The following is a 19,420-nucleotide window of genomic DNA, read 5'->3' as shown; positions in this document are numbered from 1 at the left end:
TGTACCAGATCACCAAGCAGTTTGTGCCTTTAAAGAAGGCGTCAAGAACAGAGAGTTGAACCTGAAGTTCGGTCGGACCGGAGAAATGTCTCTGAATCGGATGATGGAAATTGCCACCAAATACGCTAACGGAGAAGATGAAGATCGACTCCGGAGTGGCAAGCAGAAAGCAGTCGCCCAGGAAACCGGAGGCAATTCCAGTCGGAAGCAGAAGCGGAAGGCCGAGCCAGCCGCTCCTGGGGAGGCCCTGGCCGTAACCCAGGGAAAATTCAAGGGAAAACCCAAGGGGCCCTGGAACCCCAAGACAGTCAAGGATCAAGATGGAAATAATATTTTGGATCTGCCATGTCACATCCACACCAAGAAAGATGAAGAGGGTAATCTTATTTACCCAAAGCATACCACTCGACAGTGCCGACTCCTGATCCAGCAGTTTCAGGGCAAGCAGTCCAAAGACAAGGAAAAAGAGTCAGACAGAGTTGAAGACAAAGAAGATAGTGACGATGGATACCCCCAAGTCAATTCCACCTTGATGATTTTTGCTGATGTCGAAAGCAAAAGTCGACTCAAAGTCATTAACCGTGAAGTGAATATGGTTGCCCCGGCAACACCCAGCTACCTGAAGTGGTCTCAGACTGCCATCACGTTCGACCAGTCCGATCACCCTGCGCACATTGCCACCCCTGGGAGGCAAGCTCTGGTGGTCGATCCAGTTGTCGAAGGCACTCGACTGACCAAAGTCCTGATGGATGGTGGAAGCGGCCTGAACATACTGTATGCAGAAACCTTGAAAGGGATGGGCATTCCGATGTCCAGGCTCAGTGCCAGCAACATGAGTTTCCATGGAGTCATTCCTGGAAAGAAAGCCGAGTCACTCGGCCAGATTGCTCTCGATGTGGTTTTCGGTGATTCAAAGAATTACCGTAAGGAAAAGTTGACATTTGAGGTTGTGGACTTCCAAAGTGCTTATCATGCTATTCTGGGCCGGCCAGCTTATGCACGCTTCATGGCTCGACCGTGCTATGTGTATCTCAAGTTGAAGATGCCCGGCCCCAGAGGTGTGATCACCGTTACAGGCAATCGGAAGAAAGCAGAGGAGTGTTTTCAGAAAGGATCAAAGATCGCTGATGCTCAGATGTCAGTAGTCGAGCTGCAAGAGTACCAGAAGACTGCTGATCCGAGTGAATTGCTGCGAGCCAAGAAGCCAGCTTCAGAATCAGCTTTTCAGTCGTCCGGTGAAACTAAGCCAGTTCACATTCACCCGACCGACCCCAATGCTGCTCCGACTCACATCTCAACGATGCTCGACTCCAAATAGGAAGAAGCGCTCATCCAGTTCCTCCGTGAGAACTGGGACATCTTCGCATGGAAGCCTTCTGACATGCCTGGAGTTCCCAGGGGGCTGGCTGAGCACCGTCTACGAATCGACCCGAATTTCAAGCCTATGAAAGAACATCTTCGACGGTCCGCCATCCAGAAGAGGAAAGCTATTGGCGAGGAGGTGGCTCGGCTCTTAGCAGCGGAGTTCATCCGAGAGATTTACCACTCCGAGTGGCTCGCCAATGTTGTCATGGTCCCCAACAAGGACAAGTCACTTTGCATGTGCATTGACTTTAAACATATCAATCGGGCCTGCCCGAAAGATCATTTCCCTCTCCCCCGCATCGACCAGGTAGTCGACTCGACCGCGGGGTGTGAGCGTTTGTCTTTTCTAGATGCTTATTCAGGGTACCATCAGATCTATCTGTATGGACCCGACGAGATCAAAACGGCTTTTATCACCCCATTCGGGTGCTTCTGTTATGTCACCATGCCCTTCGGCCTCAAGAATGCTGGAGCCACATTCATGAGGATGATTCAGAAGTGTTTGCTCACTCAGATCAGTCGGAACGTAGAAGCATACATGGATGATATTGTGGTTAAGTCACGGAAAGGTTCCGACCTGCTGACTGACCTTGCTGAAACCTTTGCTAACCTCAGGGGATATGATATCAAGCTCAATCCATCAAAGTGCACATTCGGAGTTCCAGGTGGAAAGTTACTCGGTTTTCTCGTTTCCGAACGAGGAATCGACGCCAATCCCGAGAAAGTTGGCACCATATTCCGGATGAAGCGCCCTACGCGTGTGCATGATGTCCAGAAGCTTACAGGTTGCTTGGCCGCTCTAAGTCGATTCATTTCTCGTCTCGGTGAAAAGGCGTTGCCTCTTTACCGACTGATGAAGAAGTCTGACAAGTTCGAGTGGACTCCAGAAGCTAATGCAGCGTTTGCAGAGCTCAAAGCTCTGCTCTCCACCCAGCCGGTGCTTGCTGCCCCAATCAGTAAAGAGCCTCTGCTGCTTTACATTGCGGCCACGGGACAAGTTGTCAGTACAGTACTTACGGTCGAGCGGGAAGAAGAAGGAAAGGCCTTCAGAGTTCAGCGCCCAGTATATTATGTGTCTGAAGTTTTGACTCCTTCGAAGCAAAGATATCCCCATTACCAGAAGCTTGTATATGGGATTTACATGACCACGAAGAAGGTTGCACACTACTTCTCTGACCATTCCATTACAGTTGTCAGCGACGCTCCACTGTCAGAGATTTTGCACAACAGAGATGCAACTGGTCGAGTGGCGAAGTGGGCGATCGAACTCCTTCCCCTAGATATCAAGTTTGAAGCAAAGAAGGCTATCAAGTCCCAAGCAATTGCAGATTTCGTCGCCGAGTGGATTGAACAACAGCTTCCGACTCAAGTTCACTCGGAGCACTGGACCATGTTCTTCGATGGATCTAAGATACTGAATGGTTCTGGTGCTGGGGTAGTATTGGTCTCCCACTGAGGAGATAAGCTCAGATATGTTCTCCAGATTCACTTCGATTCCTCCAATAATGAAGCAGAATATGAAGCACTCTTGTATGGGTTGCGCATGGCCATTTCACTCGGCGTCCGGCGCCTCATGGTCTATGGCGACTCAGATTTGGTGGTTAATCAGGTGATGAAGGAGTGGGACGTCAGAAGCCCAGCTATGACTGGCTACTGCAATGCAGTAAGAAAGCTAGAAAAGAAATTCGAGGGGTTAGAGCTTCATCACATCCCCCGACTGAAAAATCAAGCAGCTGATGATCTGGGAAAGATAGGCTCCAAGAGAGAAGCCATTCCTAGCAATGTGTTTTTGGAGCACATCCGCTCGCCGTCAGTCCAGGAGGATCCTTTTACAGAAGAAGCCCCGCAACCGAAAAGTGCCACAGATCCGACTGAAGTCGAAATTCCTGCTATGGTCGACCTAGTCATGGAGGTCTTGGCAATCACTCCCGACTGGACAATACCATACATCGCGTATATCTTGAGGAAAGAACTTCCAGAGGATGAAGAAGAGGCTCGACAGATCGTTCGTCGATCTAAAGCTTTCACAGTCATAAAAGGATAGTTGTATAGAGAAAGCGCAACTGGAATTGGTCAGAAGTGCATAACGCCAGAAGAAGGTCAGATAATCCTTGATGATATCCACTTGGGGACCTATGGTCACCATGCGTCCTCTTGGACCATCGTGGCCAAAGCATACCGAGCGGGTTTTTACTGGCCCAGGGCAAACGAAATGGCGAAAGAGATAGTCGACAAGTGTGAAGGCTGCCAGTTCTACTCCAACATGTCGCACAAGCCAACATCAGCTCTGAGGACCATTCCACTCGTCTGGCCCTTCGCTGTTTGGGGACTGGACATGGTTGGTCCACTGAGAACAGGCAGGAGCAGATTCACACATGTGCTTGTGGCAGTCGACAAGTTCACCAAATGGATTGAAGCCAAGCCTATCAAAAGCCTTGATGCTAGCACTGCTATCAGTTTCATCAAAGAGTTGATATTCAGATATGGGGTCCCGCATAGCATCATCACTGACAATGGGTCAAACTTCGATTCAGACAAGTTCAGAGCTTTTTGCGCCTCTCAAGGCACACGAGTCGACTACGCGTCGGTCGCGCATCCCTAGTCGAATGGACAAGCTGAAAGAGCAAATGGTCTGATTCTCAAAGGATTGAAGCCTCGACTGATGCATGATCTCAAGCACGCAGCAGGCGCTCGGGTCGACGAGCTTTCGTCAGTTTTGTGGGGACTAAGGACCACCCCGAACCGGTCGACTGGAAGAACGCCATTCTTTCTGGTTTACGGAGCCGAAGCCGTCCTGCCGAGTGATCTACTTCACAACGCCCCCAGAGTCGAGCTTTATAACGAAGACGAAGCAGAGCAAGCCCAGCAAGACGCAGTCGACCTCCTAGAGGAGGAGAGGGAAATGGCTATGATCAGATCGACCATCTATCAGCAAGACTTGCGTCGATTCCATGCCAGAAATGTGAAGAGCCGAGCCTTCCAAGAAGGAGATTTGGTCCTCCGAGTGGATCAACAGAAACCACACAAACTTGCTCCTACTTGGGAAGGCCCCTTCATCGTCACCAGAGTCCTCCACAATGGAGCATATCATCTCTACAACGTTGATCGCCGGATCGACGAGCCACGAGCTTGGAATGCGGAACTACTCCGCCCATTTTACACTTGAATTCTCACTCGGATGAGGTGTAATAAGAAAAACTTCTGTAGTTTATTTTTATCAAAGACAAGAGTGTCCCAGTTCTTCCTGTAATTGCTGTCACTTTTGTTTGAGTACGAAATCCCCCAGTGGGTGGCTTAGCTGCGAATCCGTTTCGCCTAAGTTTGCAAAAAATCCTACCGAGTGGTGAGCCAGACTCCCTCTCGGGGGCTTAGCTGCAGCCCAGTGCTCGCCTAAGTGTTTGAAAATCCTACCGAGTGGAGAGCAAACCTCCCACTCGGGGGCTTAGCTGCAGTCCAAGTACTCGCCTAAGTATATGAAAACCCTACTGAGTGGTGAGCCAGACTCCCACTCGGAGGCTTAGCTGCAGCCCAGTGCTCGCCTAAGTATATAAAAATCCTACCGAGTGGAGAGCAAACCTCCCACTCGGGGGCTTAGCTGCAGTCCAAGTACTCGCCTAAGTATTTGAAAATCCTACCGAGTGGTGAGCCAGACTCCCACTCGGAGGCTTAGCTGCAGCCCAGTGCTCGCCTAAGTGTTTTAAAATCCTACCGAGCAGTGAGCCAGACTCCCACTCGGGGGCTTAGCTGCAGCCCAGTGCTCGCCTAAGTATATAAAAATCCCACCGAGTGGAGAGCAAACCTCCCACTCGGGGGCTTAGCTACAGTCCAAGTACTCGCCTAAGTATTTGAAAATCCTACCGAGTGGTGAGCCAGACTCCCACTCGGAGGCTTAGCTGTAGCCTAGTGCTCGCCTAAGTGTTTGAAAATCCTAGCGAGTGGAGAGCAAACCTCCCACTCGGGGGCTTAGCTGCAGTCCAAGTACTCGCCTAAGTATATAAAAATCCTACCGAGTGGAGAGCAAACCTCCCACTCGAGGCTTAGCTGCAGCTCAGTGCTCGCCTAAGTGTTCAAAAATCCTACCGAGTGGAGAGCAAACCTCCCATTCGGAGGCTTAGCTGCAGCCCAGTGCTCGCCTAAGTGTTCAAAAATCCCGCCGAGTGGAAAGCAAACCTCCCACTCGGGGGCTTAGCTGCAGCCCAGTGCTCGCCTAAGTTCGGAACACGTCCCAATCCACAAGGACGGCAAGATGCGAATCGACTGTTACCTTTTCCTTCGGAGCTGCACCACAAATACGAAGTTATTTCGAGTGAAGGCCAAGTTCCACTCGGCAGATAATTCCCGAAGATATTCAACGATAAATCAAGTTCGGATAAAACCCAAAGGTCCAAGACCCCAGATCAAAGTACTCGAGCCCTCAGCTCGACAGAGTTTAACGGTTACAGAATCCACTCGGCATTCCGAGGCAAATTTAAAGTGAAGCATAAAAGTTTTTCATTCCTCAAGCGGAGGACTGGAAGGGGCGACGAACTCGTCCAAGTCGATCCCATCTTCAATACGAGTAGCAGCAGCAATGAAAGTATCCATGAAGTCTTGCAAGCTATGCTTCCTGGTATTGGCAACTTGGATGGCGGCCAGCTTTTCTTCTCGCGCCTCCTTGCAATGGACGCAAACCAGAGACAGAGCGACATCAGCACCACATCTAGCAGAAGATTTCTTCCATGCCGCCACTCGACCCGGGACTTCATCCAGTCGAACCATCAGGGACTCGAGGTCGTTCTGAAGCGTCATTCCAAGCCAGAGTGATGTGTCGATCTGTGACATCGCAACCTTCAGCCGAACAAGATAGTCAACAACGCTGGTAACACGAGACTCCAATCGGAGCACGTTCATAGCAGCCTCGTCCTTCATGAGAGAATTGCTGGGATCCAAGCCTGGCTCCACTCGGCTGGTTTCCTCTTCGAAGCTCTGGCAGAATTCTGCAAACACGATTCAAGAATAAGACAGTGGCCTTACGCGGGCTTGGTAGCTGCAAGACAGCCGGGTCGGAATAATTACCTTCGAGCATGACGAACAGCTTCTTGGCGAGTCCACCGAGATAAGCCTCCAGATTGTTTACCTTCCCCGCCAGCTCACCCGCCTGGTCGTGCAGAACCATCTTGTCGTTCTTCAGTCGGCTGACCTCTCGATTAGCTGTCTCGAGAGCAGTTTTCAGTCTGGAGTTCTCCTGTTCAAGAGTTGCGACCGAAGCCAGTTTCTCTTCTGCAAGCTTTGTTTTGCTCGAGGCCTCCTTCTGTGCTTCGGCAAGATCTTGATCCTTCTTCTTCAGAGCTTCCTCCAGTTTATCTACAGAACGTCGAGTGAACTCAACATCAAGAATGGGCAAGAAAGGGAAGTCACTCGTCAAGAATGAGAAACCTCGCCAGCCGTACCTTTTGCTTCGTCTCGCGCCTTCTGCAGTTTCTGTTGAGCGAGCTTCAAGTCAAGGTCGAGCTGGATCTGTTTGTTCTCCAACTCAGTGTAGAGAGCCACAAGTTCACAGGATTTCTGTAAAAGTCAGTCGACAGAGGTCCAAGATAAGTTGCTTCCGAGTAACCAAGAGACAATGATGACGTTTCTAAGACTACAGCTGAATCAAAAACATTCAACAGTAGTCTTGGGGACTACACCCAGTGGGTGCACTCAGCGTGCCCCCACTGGTTTTGAAAAAAAAAATCGACTGCCCGCAGTCGACCGGATACAGTTTCATTCGACATGGCTTGGCCAGACCGAGTGAAGGAGTAAAACTACAGCAACACAATATAAAGACTACAGTCGACTGCCAGCAGTCCACTGTAGTCTCGGGGACTACACCCAGTGGGTGCACTCAGCGTTCCCCCACTCGACCAAAAAACTTAACAGAAACACCCAGTGGGTGTACAGATTTAAAAGATCTTCGGAAAAGAGATTCTTCAGACAGCATACCCTAACAGAACAAGTAGCAAATCGACTGACCTGGACATTACTCTGAAGAGCTGAACTCGCGTCATAAGCCGCTTGGCTGGCTTCTCGAACCACCTTGACCTGCTCCATCATGATGCCTGCCTGGCGTATAGCTTCCTTAGCTGCACCCAGTTGGTCCTCAGGGACGTGGTGTGTGGAGAAGAGCGAAGGCGGATTTATGGTCGACGTCGAGGGCCGCACACTCGTCAGAGGATTGGCGAAAGTCACAGAAGCCCGGGTGGTATCGCCACCGTCTCGAGCTACGGCCTCAGGCGCCAGAGTGGATTGTGGAGTCTCGCCAGCCGACGCTTTCCTGTTCCGCCTCACTCTCAGCGGCGCTTCGTCTTTGTCGTCAGGAAGGTTAATAACATGAGGAGGAGCTACGAGAAAAATTCAATCGACCAGAGTCATAAGAAATCGTTAGTCGATTCAAGGCAGAACATCAATAATCATACCAGGGTTGGAAGTAACAGCATCTTCCATCTCTTGATCATCGTCCTTGGCGGAGATCTCAGAAGTAGCAGCACTGCAAATTTTGAAAGACAGTCAGTCGGCTCAGTGGATCGACCAAGGATCCGTCCACGGTCGACAAAGGAGAACAAGTTCTATCATTACTCAGAAATGGTGGGGACAGTCATCCTCATCTTGGGCAGAGCCTTGGGTGGCTTGGACGGCGCCGCGCGGGGGTGCTTGGGAGCTTTTTCAGTCAGCGCTGGAGAAGAGGTCCGAGGGCGCTTCGACGACTGCCCAACGGGAGCAGTCGCCTTACCACGTTCCCGCGCAGGGTCGTGTGTAAGCTTGGATCGCCTTTCCGAGCGGGGAGGTTCAGCTTCCTCCTCCTCCTCCTCTTCGCTGGAGTGGACGTCGTCGTCTCCCTCTCCTTCGCCGTCAGACTCCCACTCCCCCTGTTCGTCCCCGCTTTCGCCTCCGCTCGCCTCCCCTTCCTCGGCCTGCCCCTGTGCTCCGTTGGGTGTCGAGTACATCTCTGTAGTTTCCTGGAGAATAGCAGACAAGTCGAAAGTAAGTCGACCGATTCAAAGAGAGCAAATGAAGAAAGCAAGATCTCAGTCGGGAACACAAGGTCAGACCTGGTCCACGTCGTATGTACTGTCAAGCGGGGGAACCCTCCTGGCTCCTCGGGGGTTGTCTTTGTTCCTTGTGATGCTCGACAGCCACCCTTCCAGCATCTCGTCGGTGACCTCCTCTGGGTGAACCCGAGTGGTGTCGTCGAGACCCGAGTACAGCCACATAGGGTGGTCACGAGCCTGAAGCGGTTGGATACGCCTCCGAAGGAAGACCTCCAGCAAGTCCATGCCGGTCACGCCCTCTCGGACAAGCTGAACCACTCGACCAACTAGCACCTTGACTTGCGCCTTCTCCTCCGGCAGCACTTTCAGAGAGGCAGGCGTTTGAGCTCGATCCAGAGAGAAAGGGGGAAGACCAGTCGACTGCCCTGGGGTCACCTGGTCTTGGCAATAAAACCAGGTCGACTGCCAACCACGGACCGACTCGGGAAAAGTGATAGACGGAAAAGAACTTTTACCCCTCATCTGGATTGCCAGGCCCCCGCATAGCTGGATCACTTGCGTCCGTTCGTCACTCGACTTGGCTTTCTTTACCGATTGGGAACGACAAGTGAAGATGTGTTTAAAGAGTCCCCAATGAGGGCGGCAACCCAAGAAACTTACGCACAAGGAAACGAAAGCCGCAAGATACACGATGGAATTGGGAGTGAAATGGTGGAGCTGCGCTCCGAAGAAGTTCAAAAAGCTCCGGAAAAAAGGATGAGGAGGTAGAGAAAATCCGTGATCGATATGGGTGGCGAGGAGGACGCACTCACCGTCACGAGGTTGGGGTTCGACTTCTCTCCCCAGGAGATGCGCAGCTTCATGGGGAATGACTCCCCCCTCGACCATGTCGTCAAGATCTTCCTGCCGAATCACCGAGGGCATCCAGTCGCCCTGGATCCAATCCCTAGGTAGAGCAGTCCTCGAGGAAGATCCGCCCCGAGCGGACTTCTTCCCCTTCCCCAGCACCGCCGCCTTCTTTGTGCGCTCCAAAGCCGATGTCTTGTCCTTCACCATCGTCGCCGGCGAGGCTCGAATGGACCTACGGCGCTAGGGTGAGAGCGGAGGTGGCAGAGGACCTTGCGGGGGGAGAAGGAAAGGCGAGAACACACTGTTGGGGAGCCCCGAGCCGGCAACTTATAAGGAGCCGCTTCCGAGTGGCTGACCGGTAGGCCCAGACGATCCCGTCAAATCCCGCAACAGGCGCGCGCGCGGTACGTGGCGAAAAAGGTGGCGCGGAGATCGAGGAGCTTCCATCCTATCCCATCCGATTACTTCGGCCGCCCCCGTCCCGCTCGCTTCCCGAAATTCAAATCCCGCAAAATCCGCGGGCTGCAGAACAACTCATCAAACTGAAGAGCCCGCTCATGCCGGCACTCGATATTCCACAAGTAAGGAAATTCACTCGACGAGAGACCAAGAATGGATCAAGGTGACCGAAAGAAGTTGACAACGTCATCCGTGACGATTGATCCAGTACAAGACATTCGTATGACGCTAAGAACCAGTCGGAAGGACCCCCAACTCCTTCCCCACTCGAACCTCGATCCATTCGGGGGCTAATGATGAAGCTATGTACCTAGGGTAGGGGCATGGACCTATCCTAAGAGCAATACCCAAGGACATCCTGGAAGAAGTCACCTTTCAATCGACTTGAAGGTATCTCACTCGACGGATTCAAGACACTCGACCAGGAAGCTACCACTCGACTACGAAGCCAATCACTCAACTGACAGGAGATCTAAAGTCACTCCGCAAGCAAACGGTCGGCCATTAAATAGTCTTTATGGTCATCATAGCACTTTATTAGGGACGTTACAAGTAACACCCAGTCTTAATGTATTTTAACCCTGCATTACTGAGGACCGGAGGGGTCTGGCGAACTCTATATAAGCCACCCCCTCCTCAGTAGCAGGGGTTGGCACCCCTGTAATTCATACACACATAATCCAGTCGACCGCCTCCGGGCAACGAGACGCAGGGCTGTTACTTCCTCCGCGAAGGGCCTGAACTCGTACATCCTGGTGTATTTACAACTTCTCCATAGCTGAGATCTAGCCTCTCCATACATACCCCCCTACCTCACTGTCAGAGTTAGAACCACGACATGTACTAGTAGCTATGTGTTTGATCTGTCTCTCTCGTGTTCTTGATTCGGCATAATCTTGATGTATCGCGAGCTTTGCTATTATAGTTGGATCTTATGATGTTTCTCCCCCTCTACTCTCTTGTAATGGATTGAGTTTTCCCCTTGAATTTATCTTATCGGATTGAGTCTTTAAGGATTTCAGAACACTTGATGTATGTCTTGCATGTGCTTATCTATGGTGACAATGGGATATCACGCGATCCACTTGATGTATGTTTTGGTGATCAACTTGCGAGTTCCGTGACCTCGTGAACTTATGCATAGGGGTTGGCACACGTTTTCGTCTTGACTCTCCGGTAGAAACTTTGGGGCACTGTTTGAAGTTCTTTGTGTTGGCTGAATAGATGAATCTGAGATTGTGTGATGCATATCGTATAATCATACCCACGGATACTTGAGGTGACATTGGAGTATCTAGGTGACATTAGGGTTTTGGTTGATTTGTGTCTTAAGGTGTTATTCTAGTACGAACTCTAGGATAGATCGAATGGAAAGAATAGCTTCATGTTATTTTACTACAGACTCTTGAATAGAACGATCAGAAAGGATAAATTTGAGGTGGTTTCGTACCCTACCATAATCTCTTCGTTTGTTCTCTGCTATTAGTGACTTTGGAGTGAGTCTTTGTTGCATGTTGAGGGATAGTTATATGATCTAATTATGTTATTACTGTGGAGAGAACTTGCACTAGTGAAAGTACGAACCCTAGGCCTTGTTTCCTAGCATTGCAATACCGTTTGTGCTCACTTTTATCATTATCTATCTTGCTGTTTTTATATTTTCAGATTTCAAAAACCTATATCTACCATCCATATTGCACTTGTATCACCATCTCTTCGCCGAACTAGTGCACCTACACAATTTACCATTGTATTGGGTGTGTTGGGGACACAAGAGACTCTTTGTTATTTGGTTGTAGGGTTGTTTGAGAGAGACCATCTTCATCCCACGGCTCCCACGGATTGATAAACCTTAGGTCATGCACTTGAGGGAAATTTGCGACTGTCCTACAAACCTCTGCACTTGGAGGCCCAACAACGTCTACAAGAAGAAGGTTGTGTAGTGCTCCCTCCGTCCAGAAATACTTGTCATCAAAATGAATAAAAGGGGATGCATCTAGATGTATTTTAGTTCTAGATACACCTCTTTTTGTCCATTTTAATGACAAGTATTTTCGGACGGAGGGAGTAGACATCAAGCTCTTTTCTAGCGCCGTTGCCGAGGAGGTTAGCGCTTGAAGGTATATCTTTAGATCTTACAATCGAATCTTTTAGTTTCTTGTTTTATCACTAGTTTAGTTTATAAAAGAAAACTACAAAAAATGGAATTGAGGGTACCTCATATGCTTCATCTTTTTAATATCTTTCGTGAAAATAAGGATTCTGATAATTGTGCCAAAATGTTAGAATAAGAATGCATTAAAATGTTTGGCACTAAATCTTTGAATGATGAGCATGATGGCAAAGGTGTTAGTATGAACTCTTTGAATACCCATAGTACTAACGATGATTGCGCTAGTCATGATGAAAATGTCTCTTATAAGCATGTCAATTTTTGTGGAGTGCATAGAGTTTGCAAGTACACACCAAATAGGGAATATAGATTGTCGGTGTCAAAACCGGCGGATCTCGGGTAGGGTGTCCCTAACTGTGTGTCTAAGGCGGATGGTAACAGGAGGAAGGGGACATGATGTTTATCCAGGTTTGGGCCCTCTTGATGGAGGTAATACCCTATGTCTTGCTTGATTGTTCTTGATGATATGAGTATTATGAGAGTTGATCTACCACGAGATCCTAGAGGCTAAACCCTAGAAGCTAGCCTATGGTATGATTGTATGTTGTCCTACGGACTAAACCCTCCGGTTTATATAGACACCAGAGGGGGCTAGGGTTACACAGAGTCGGTTACAAGGGAGGAGATCTACATATCCGTATTGCCAAGCATGCCTTCCACTCCAAGGAAAGTCCCATCCAGACACGGGACGAAGTCTTCAATCTTGTATCTTCATAGTCCAACAGTCCGGCTAAAGGATATAGTCTGGCTGTCCGGAGACCCCCTAATCCAGGAGTCCCTCAGTAGCCCCTGAACCAGGCTTCAATGACAATGAGTCCGACACGCGGTTTCGTCTTCGGCATTGCAAGGCGGGTTCCTCCTCCTAATACTCCATGGAAGATTTCGAACACAAGGATAGTGTCCGGGTCTGCAAAACAAGTTCCACATACCACCATAGAGAGAATAATATTTCCATGAATCTAATCTGCTGACACGTTTTGACAGCATGACATCACGTCATGGCCCGGTCATTATTCAAACCATTTTTCTCAACCAGCACCGCACATATCGCGAGGCGGTTTTCTTGACACGTCTTGTCAAAGCAGAGATCGTGTCCCCCTTATTACGGGATTCTCATCAATACGGACGTGGGTAACCCAATCGTGCCATCAATTACGGTGCTTGGGGAATAAGCGATTTTACCAGGCAAGTGGGGAGGCGCATCGCCTCTTCTTCCCTTATAAAGGGATTAGGATTCACTCTTTTCACCCATGCCTTATTCCTCGTTGCTTACCCATTCTCGCACACTCGAGCTCCAGCGCCCAAGTTCGTATCTCTCTTCTCAAACCACTCCAAGCATGTCCGGAGCGGGAGGCAAGTGGATGGTCTCCTCCGTCACGGAGGAGAACATCACAAAGTTACGGGAAGCTGGATATCTGGCCACGTACATCGCGCACCGGCTACTAGATGCAGGGCAGATCATCCCTACACCCGAACCCCATGAGAGGGTAGTTTTTCTTACCCACTTCGTCCGTGGACTGGGATTTCCTCTCCACCCATTTGTCCGCGGGCTCATGTTCTACTACGGGCTGGATTTTCATGATCTGGCCCCCAATTTCATCCTCAACATCTCGGCGTTTATCGTCGTGTGCGAGGCCTTCCTCCGCATTAGGCCCCATTTCGGCCTGTGTCTGAAGACCTTCAATGTCAAACCGAAGGTGGTGGTTGGCCAACAAGCAGAGTGCGGAGGCGCCATGGTGGGAAAAATGCCTAACGTCACCTGGCTCGAAGGCTCCTATGTGGATACCATAAAGGGGTGGCAATCGGGGTGGTTCTACATCACCGAACCGCGCGACACCAACTAGGTGGCGGCCCCCAAATTTCATTCCGGAATCCCCACGCGGCTCACTTCCTGGAAAGAGAAGGGTCTGCCCTGGGGTTCTTCGATAGAGCTGACCGGACTCCAGACCTGCATCAAGAACATGATGAGCAAGAAAATCAAGCTTGTCAACGTGGTCCAGGTCATGCTCTTCCGCCGGATTCTCCCGTGTCAACGACGGGCATTCAATTTGTGGGAGTTCGACCCGGCCAAGCACCAGACGCTGCGAGAGCTCTACGACACGACACACAAGGACGTCTGGAGGGTGCTGTTCAAGGTCGCCGAGGTACCTCCTTCCCTCACTGAGGACCGCGGACTCAGCGCAAAGCGCCATGCCAATCAGGTAAGTTTTTATATCTCATAGGGTATTTATTTTCCCCATTTAAATCATGTGCCAGATCTAAGCTTACATGCCATTAATAGGACTGGATAAAGACAGCGGAGCAGCTCGATTGCCTTGCCCCCCCTGCCTGAAGATCCTGCAGATGCTCTCCTAACGGAGATGCTGGCTCCGGCACCTTACGAGGTGCCGGTGAAGAAGACCAAGAAGAAGGGCACGGGGACCCAAAAGGGTCTCCGGCGCAAGGTTGTATCGGACTCATCGTCCGATGACTCCGACGCGCACTCCTCCCACGAAAACGAGGAGGAGGAGGAAAGTTCTCCCCCCAGCCAGGGGAGAGAAGAAAAGGAAGGCCGACCCAATCGGGGAGGCCGAAGGGTCCAGGAAGGGAAAGACCCTCCTTCCGGACTGCTCCACGACGGCCGCCTACAGCGGCGACGAATGTTTACCCAGGGAGAAGCCCCTGGCGAAGTCGTAAGTATTCGGACATCATGGTAATTCATGGTATGTTTTATTGCATTGTTTATCATTACGCCGCGTATGATTATGCAGTCCGTCCCGAGCTCATCTCGACGTAGATTCGTCGGACGGTTCATTGGACTCGTCGGATATGAATAGTGATTTACTTCCGACCGCCTCCACCCCTTGCCCTACGGACAATGTCGAGGTGTTGTCCCGAAAGGCACCGAGCCGAGGGGAGGTAGTCCTGGGGGCGCCTCGAGGCGACCTTCCGGACCCTAGGCGCAAAGGGAGCAAGACTCCCACGGGCTCCAAGTTCGGCCCCCAGTCGAATACTACTCCGGAACCTTCGGTGGTTCTGGACTCCGGCAGGTGATCCCCTGTTAAGGGGGCAAGCCACTCATGTCGGTGTCCTCTGTCCATCCAGAGGCACCAGACAACTTGCTAGAAGCGCTTCCCGGCGCTTCCATCGACGAAGAGCACCACACTATCATGAGTGCGGTGATCGAGAAAGTTTAGTCCGCCAAAAACGGACTGACCAAACACTACGAGAAATATGCTATCTTGTGACCTCCACTATTGGTCACTGAAATGTCATAGTTTTTCATTTGCGACCTTTTTGTGACCAAAAATAGAAGGTCAAAAGCTGGCGGTCGTAAACTGAAATTAACGATCTTCTCTGTGAGAAGGTCGTGGACGTTTCTGACCAAAATATGCCTATTGTTTTGTTTTGGTCACTAGCAGCCTCCCCAGGCCACGTAGGCATCCGATGTGGCAATCTGATGTGGCACAAGAATCAGCCCGGTCCAATTCGATTTTCTACATGGGCCTAGCCCAACAATTCAGCCTATTTGTGTTTTTTTCTCTCTGTCAATTTTTGGTTGGGTTCATGGGCCAAACCCAATATTGCAGCCTTTTTATTGTTGGGTTGTGGCCCTTTTGTCTAAACGAATTTAGTTTTTCTTTTTTTCCCAAAAGAAGGGTCCACTAGTCAGATGGGTCCCAGTTGTCAGGTTCTAGTAACAGGTTCCCATTGTCATGTTGTGGTAAGTGGGTCCCATCAATTCAAACTCATATTCTTCATATTTCAAGCATTATTTAGATTTTCATAGACAAAAACACACATGATACTTAAATAAGAGCAACCAGATCACATGATACAAGCTCTATCCATTCCAATACAGAAGACCATACTGCTTTACAAGCTCTACAATTGTAATACTAACAAGCTCTACAAGTTCTTAGATTCAGACTCCTAACAAGCTCTACTAGATTAACAACATGCCGGATTCGCTCGACGACCATAGTCAAGGCTGGGAACAAACAAAACAACAACATGGCTTCCACTGTCATCCTGTTACATGAATCAGAGAAGAATTAAAATGAGGCATAGAGCAGCAAAATGAGATATATATTCATGATCTTCACAGCATGAATCAAAATCCTACGGCTGATAGTGGCCCTTTTTATACTACAAAAGACACCTATACACGACCATTGACACTGTTCAAGAATCACAACATCACACTAAGAACAATGACATGCTCCGCAAGCCTGTGACATACTGTACACGGCAATAGGAGAAAAAATCTAATAAATTCATTACAGGCTTGCCAATAAAAATAACAAGTTACCTACACACAAGGAAACATAAACTTGAGAGGTTGAGATCAAGGCCTATCAACTACATCATATATATATGCATCAAAAAACAAGGCCATATGGACCAATGCATCATAATTATAAGTTTTAAACACTACAGGATCAGACCGACTGACCGAGCCTGATGAATCAATAGGTGTGAAATGCATTGACACTTTGCTCTATCTAAAAATTGACAGCTATATTAATTTATATTTATACTCATTAGAGATAGTCATAATATTGGGACGTGGACACTCATCAAGATAACTCTAAAAGAGTTTGACAAGATATGCAACCGAGGTCATAGATCCAGAACAATAAAAATAATCACATTCTATTCTGATGAACACTTATTTACCCTGTATCTCGAATATCACAGACACTGTAGTTGCCGCGCAACTCTATCTACACCATTCTAATGCTTAAACACTGTCTACATGAGCATTTTAATACCACTCACCATTTCATTTGACCACACAAATAATCTGGCAAGCACGATGCAGATGCCACCCAGGTAGGCGATCAGTTTTTCTAGACAATAGACAATAGAGCAATCATGCCCTGTGCAAGTTAACAAATGCAAGGGAAACAAGAAGCTTCAGCAGCTTTTAGCTGGCAAACTCTCAAGGTTGACCTCCCCAACAGCTTCAGCAGCAGCTTTTAGCTGGCAAACAAATCAAGTCAGTTGGTTCAACAAAGGAAAACAAAGTAAGCTTATTTTCTTGACTATTTACAGAACTTGTAATAGAAAAGTAAAGTGTTGGGAATGCAGAAAAGGGCAAATAAGAAAGTCGATGCCAATCACAACTTCTATAGATGGAGATAAACAGAAATAGATAACATTTCTTACATATCTAGCTACAGCCCAACTTGTTCATCATATTCAGTCATGTCACAGTTGAGAGTAAATGTTGACAGTTTATGGACATTTTGCTAGAAGGACATGTCACACTTGTATTCACATGCACATTGATCTAATGGATCAATTGAAGGCAATTTTTATTTATTCACATGCACTTTAAGTCAAATGGGATAATCAAAGACATACACTCTCTATCCAAGTGATTTTAGTACTAGTGCCCGGAACCAACAGGTGGTTTACCTGATTCAGAAATTCATCCAGCCTCCTAACTAGCCATATGATGCTTCCTTCAAAAATGTCAGTCATTTCTGTCACCTCTCCGAAGGTGGCGCCCTATGAGGAAAATGTTTCAGGACTCTACATAGAATATAACTACAAAAGCTGCAGCAACAATACAGATGCAGAGTATGATTGCATCAGATGTCGAGATTATGCATGATAAGAATCGCTGTCTCAACCTTTGACCAGCAGTATATGACGTCCATCAGGTAGGGTTTACAAGTTGGCACTTTTGGGGAATACAATACAAGCTTGACGGCTATTATACAGCTGAAGAGGTAACATTGTGATAGAACTTAGAAGGCCATATTATTAAGCATAGCTAACATTCAATAAGGTAGGATCTCTAACTAGTTTTACACTTATGCAGCTGAAGCTTTTTAATTACAGAACACGTATGTCGGCTCGTAATTTTCTACAGTTTATTTTTCCCAGCATCTAGTAATGTTCTGTCTGCACAGCAATAAATTAGTTGAGCCTTCCCAAATCTACAATTTATTTTAACAACACTACAATCCTCATACTACATAGTAGCCTTTCTTGGATGAATAGGTACAATACTTTCTGACAATTCAGCGTTAACAAATACTGATGCCAAGAACTCTTTGCAGTGAGTGCTCTCGTTATATTAGATAGGCAAACGATGTAGTGTCCTAGATAAACTTATAACCACACGACCGAAGCTTCATGGAGTCACAGAAATGGGATCCTAGTTTAGAATATAGATACCAGTGTAACATCTTAGAGAGAAAATTCTTTCTATGTTGAGCTCATACTTCTTTAAGAGGACAATCTTTGAACATTATATTCTCCTTAGCTTAACTGAAATAGATTAGTTAAGATAGGGACCTTCTTTCGAATGGGTTTGACTAACCTTGTGTACACACATTCAGCTAGTCAATACCAGACAGGTCAAGTTCAGTGCAAAATCAAACTAAAAATTAGAATAAGCTCCATCTTGGAATCTAATTCAAGCAGGCTTGAATAACCTTATGTACACAGATTCAACTATTCAATACACAATGCAAAGTCAAACTAAAACACGACTTCAGCTAGGATTCTCAACATCTCGAGCCTACTAAGAATTCAGGTTAATACCATACATCTCGTGACCCTTTAGCTTATTTAGATAATCACACCCATCTAAACTAAGAAAAGTTTGGTGGATCAATAGTGCCTTAGTGCCCATCATAGGATATATTAAATAGCAAAGACAAATCGGCAGCATTTCGAAGGATGTTAACTAATTAGATCAACACATGTCAGCATGAATGAATTAGATGACATGGATGTCAGAATTCATCCTTCCACAGTTTCAGACAAATAAATCTGACTATCATTTCCTGATAGCCAGCTTCAAATCCTTGAGCGTAGCAGTGTTCAACACCGCGACATCTGTATCAGTCACCCCAACGACAAGAGGAACACGAATTGAGATGTGGGATAAACTCACGGTAAGTGATTTGGACAAAAATGTGCATGGGGTTCGAAGAGGGCCATATTATACCAAACGAGGTGTTATCCAGCTTGACGACGGTCACCCTCATGGTGGTGCCGAGCTCGAGGTTGATGAGCGTGTCCACGTCCGCCAGCGGGGGCTTCCTCAGGAGGTCGGCTAGAATGGGGTCGTCGAGGAGCGCCGCGACCATGGACTGCAGCCTCGCCTGCTTGGCCTCGCTGCTCTGGTAGGCAGCCACCTCCTCATCGGGCTTCGAGGCGCCTGCTAAATCCATCGCCTCTCCGCCGTAGAGCGCGATTGGCTCAGGATGCATCGTGGACCCCTCCGGCGGCGGGTGATCAACAGCGGCGGCGGCGCTCGGGGAGATGCGGTTCCACTGGGGAAGGGGTTAGAAGGGGTTAAGGGGTGGCAGCGGGTGGATGGATCTGAAGGGAAGAGGAGGTGGCGGCGGCGATGGATCTGATGGGAGGAGGAGACGGGGGAGAAGGGGCGGCATCGGGTGGATGGATCTGAAGGGAGGAGGAGATGAGGAGGTCACGGCGGCGATGGGTCTGATGGGAGGAGGAGACAGGGGAGAAGGGGCGGCTGCTGGGTTGGATCTGCCGCGCGCCGGCGTTGGGGTAGGAGGTCGTTAGCGGGGCCGGAGGATGTGGAGCGGAGGTCGCG

General features: G+C 48.7%; 1 protein-coding gene and 1 long non-coding RNA gene across 2 annotated transcripts; both read right to left on the bottom strand.

Moving 5' to 3' along the window:
* Positions 1-16,557: 16,557 nt before the first annotated feature.
* LOC119359485 lies at positions 16,558-17,831 on the bottom strand. Its single transcript, XR_005172556.1, has 3 exons — positions 17,475-17,831; positions 17,257-17,349; positions 16,558-16,818 (listed from the first exon to the last, which is right to left on the bottom strand). It is a non-coding gene; the product is annotated as an uncharacterized LOC119359485 (long non-coding RNA).
* A 732-nt stretch (positions 17,832-18,563) lies between these two features.
* On the bottom strand, positions 18,564-19,093 carry LOC119359484. Its single transcript, XM_037625656.1, has one exon. The coding sequence runs from the start codon at positions 19,065-19,067 to the stop codon at positions 18,696-18,698; it is 372 nt and encodes a 123-aa protein (XP_037481553.1). The 5' UTR covers positions 19,068-19,093; the 3' UTR covers positions 18,564-18,695.
* Positions 19,094-19,420: the final 327 nt, after the last annotated feature.

The sequence above is a fragment of the Triticum dicoccoides genome, chromosome 2A (genome assembly GCF_002162155.2).
Source record: "Triticum dicoccoides isolate Atlit2015 ecotype Zavitan chromosome 2A, WEW_v2.0, whole genome shotgun sequence".
Classification (NCBI taxonomy): domain Eukaryota; kingdom Viridiplantae; phylum Streptophyta; class Magnoliopsida; order Poales; family Poaceae; genus Triticum; species Triticum dicoccoides.
Note: the sequence above shows the minus strand (reverse complement) of the source record. Positions and strands in the feature narration are given on the sequence as shown.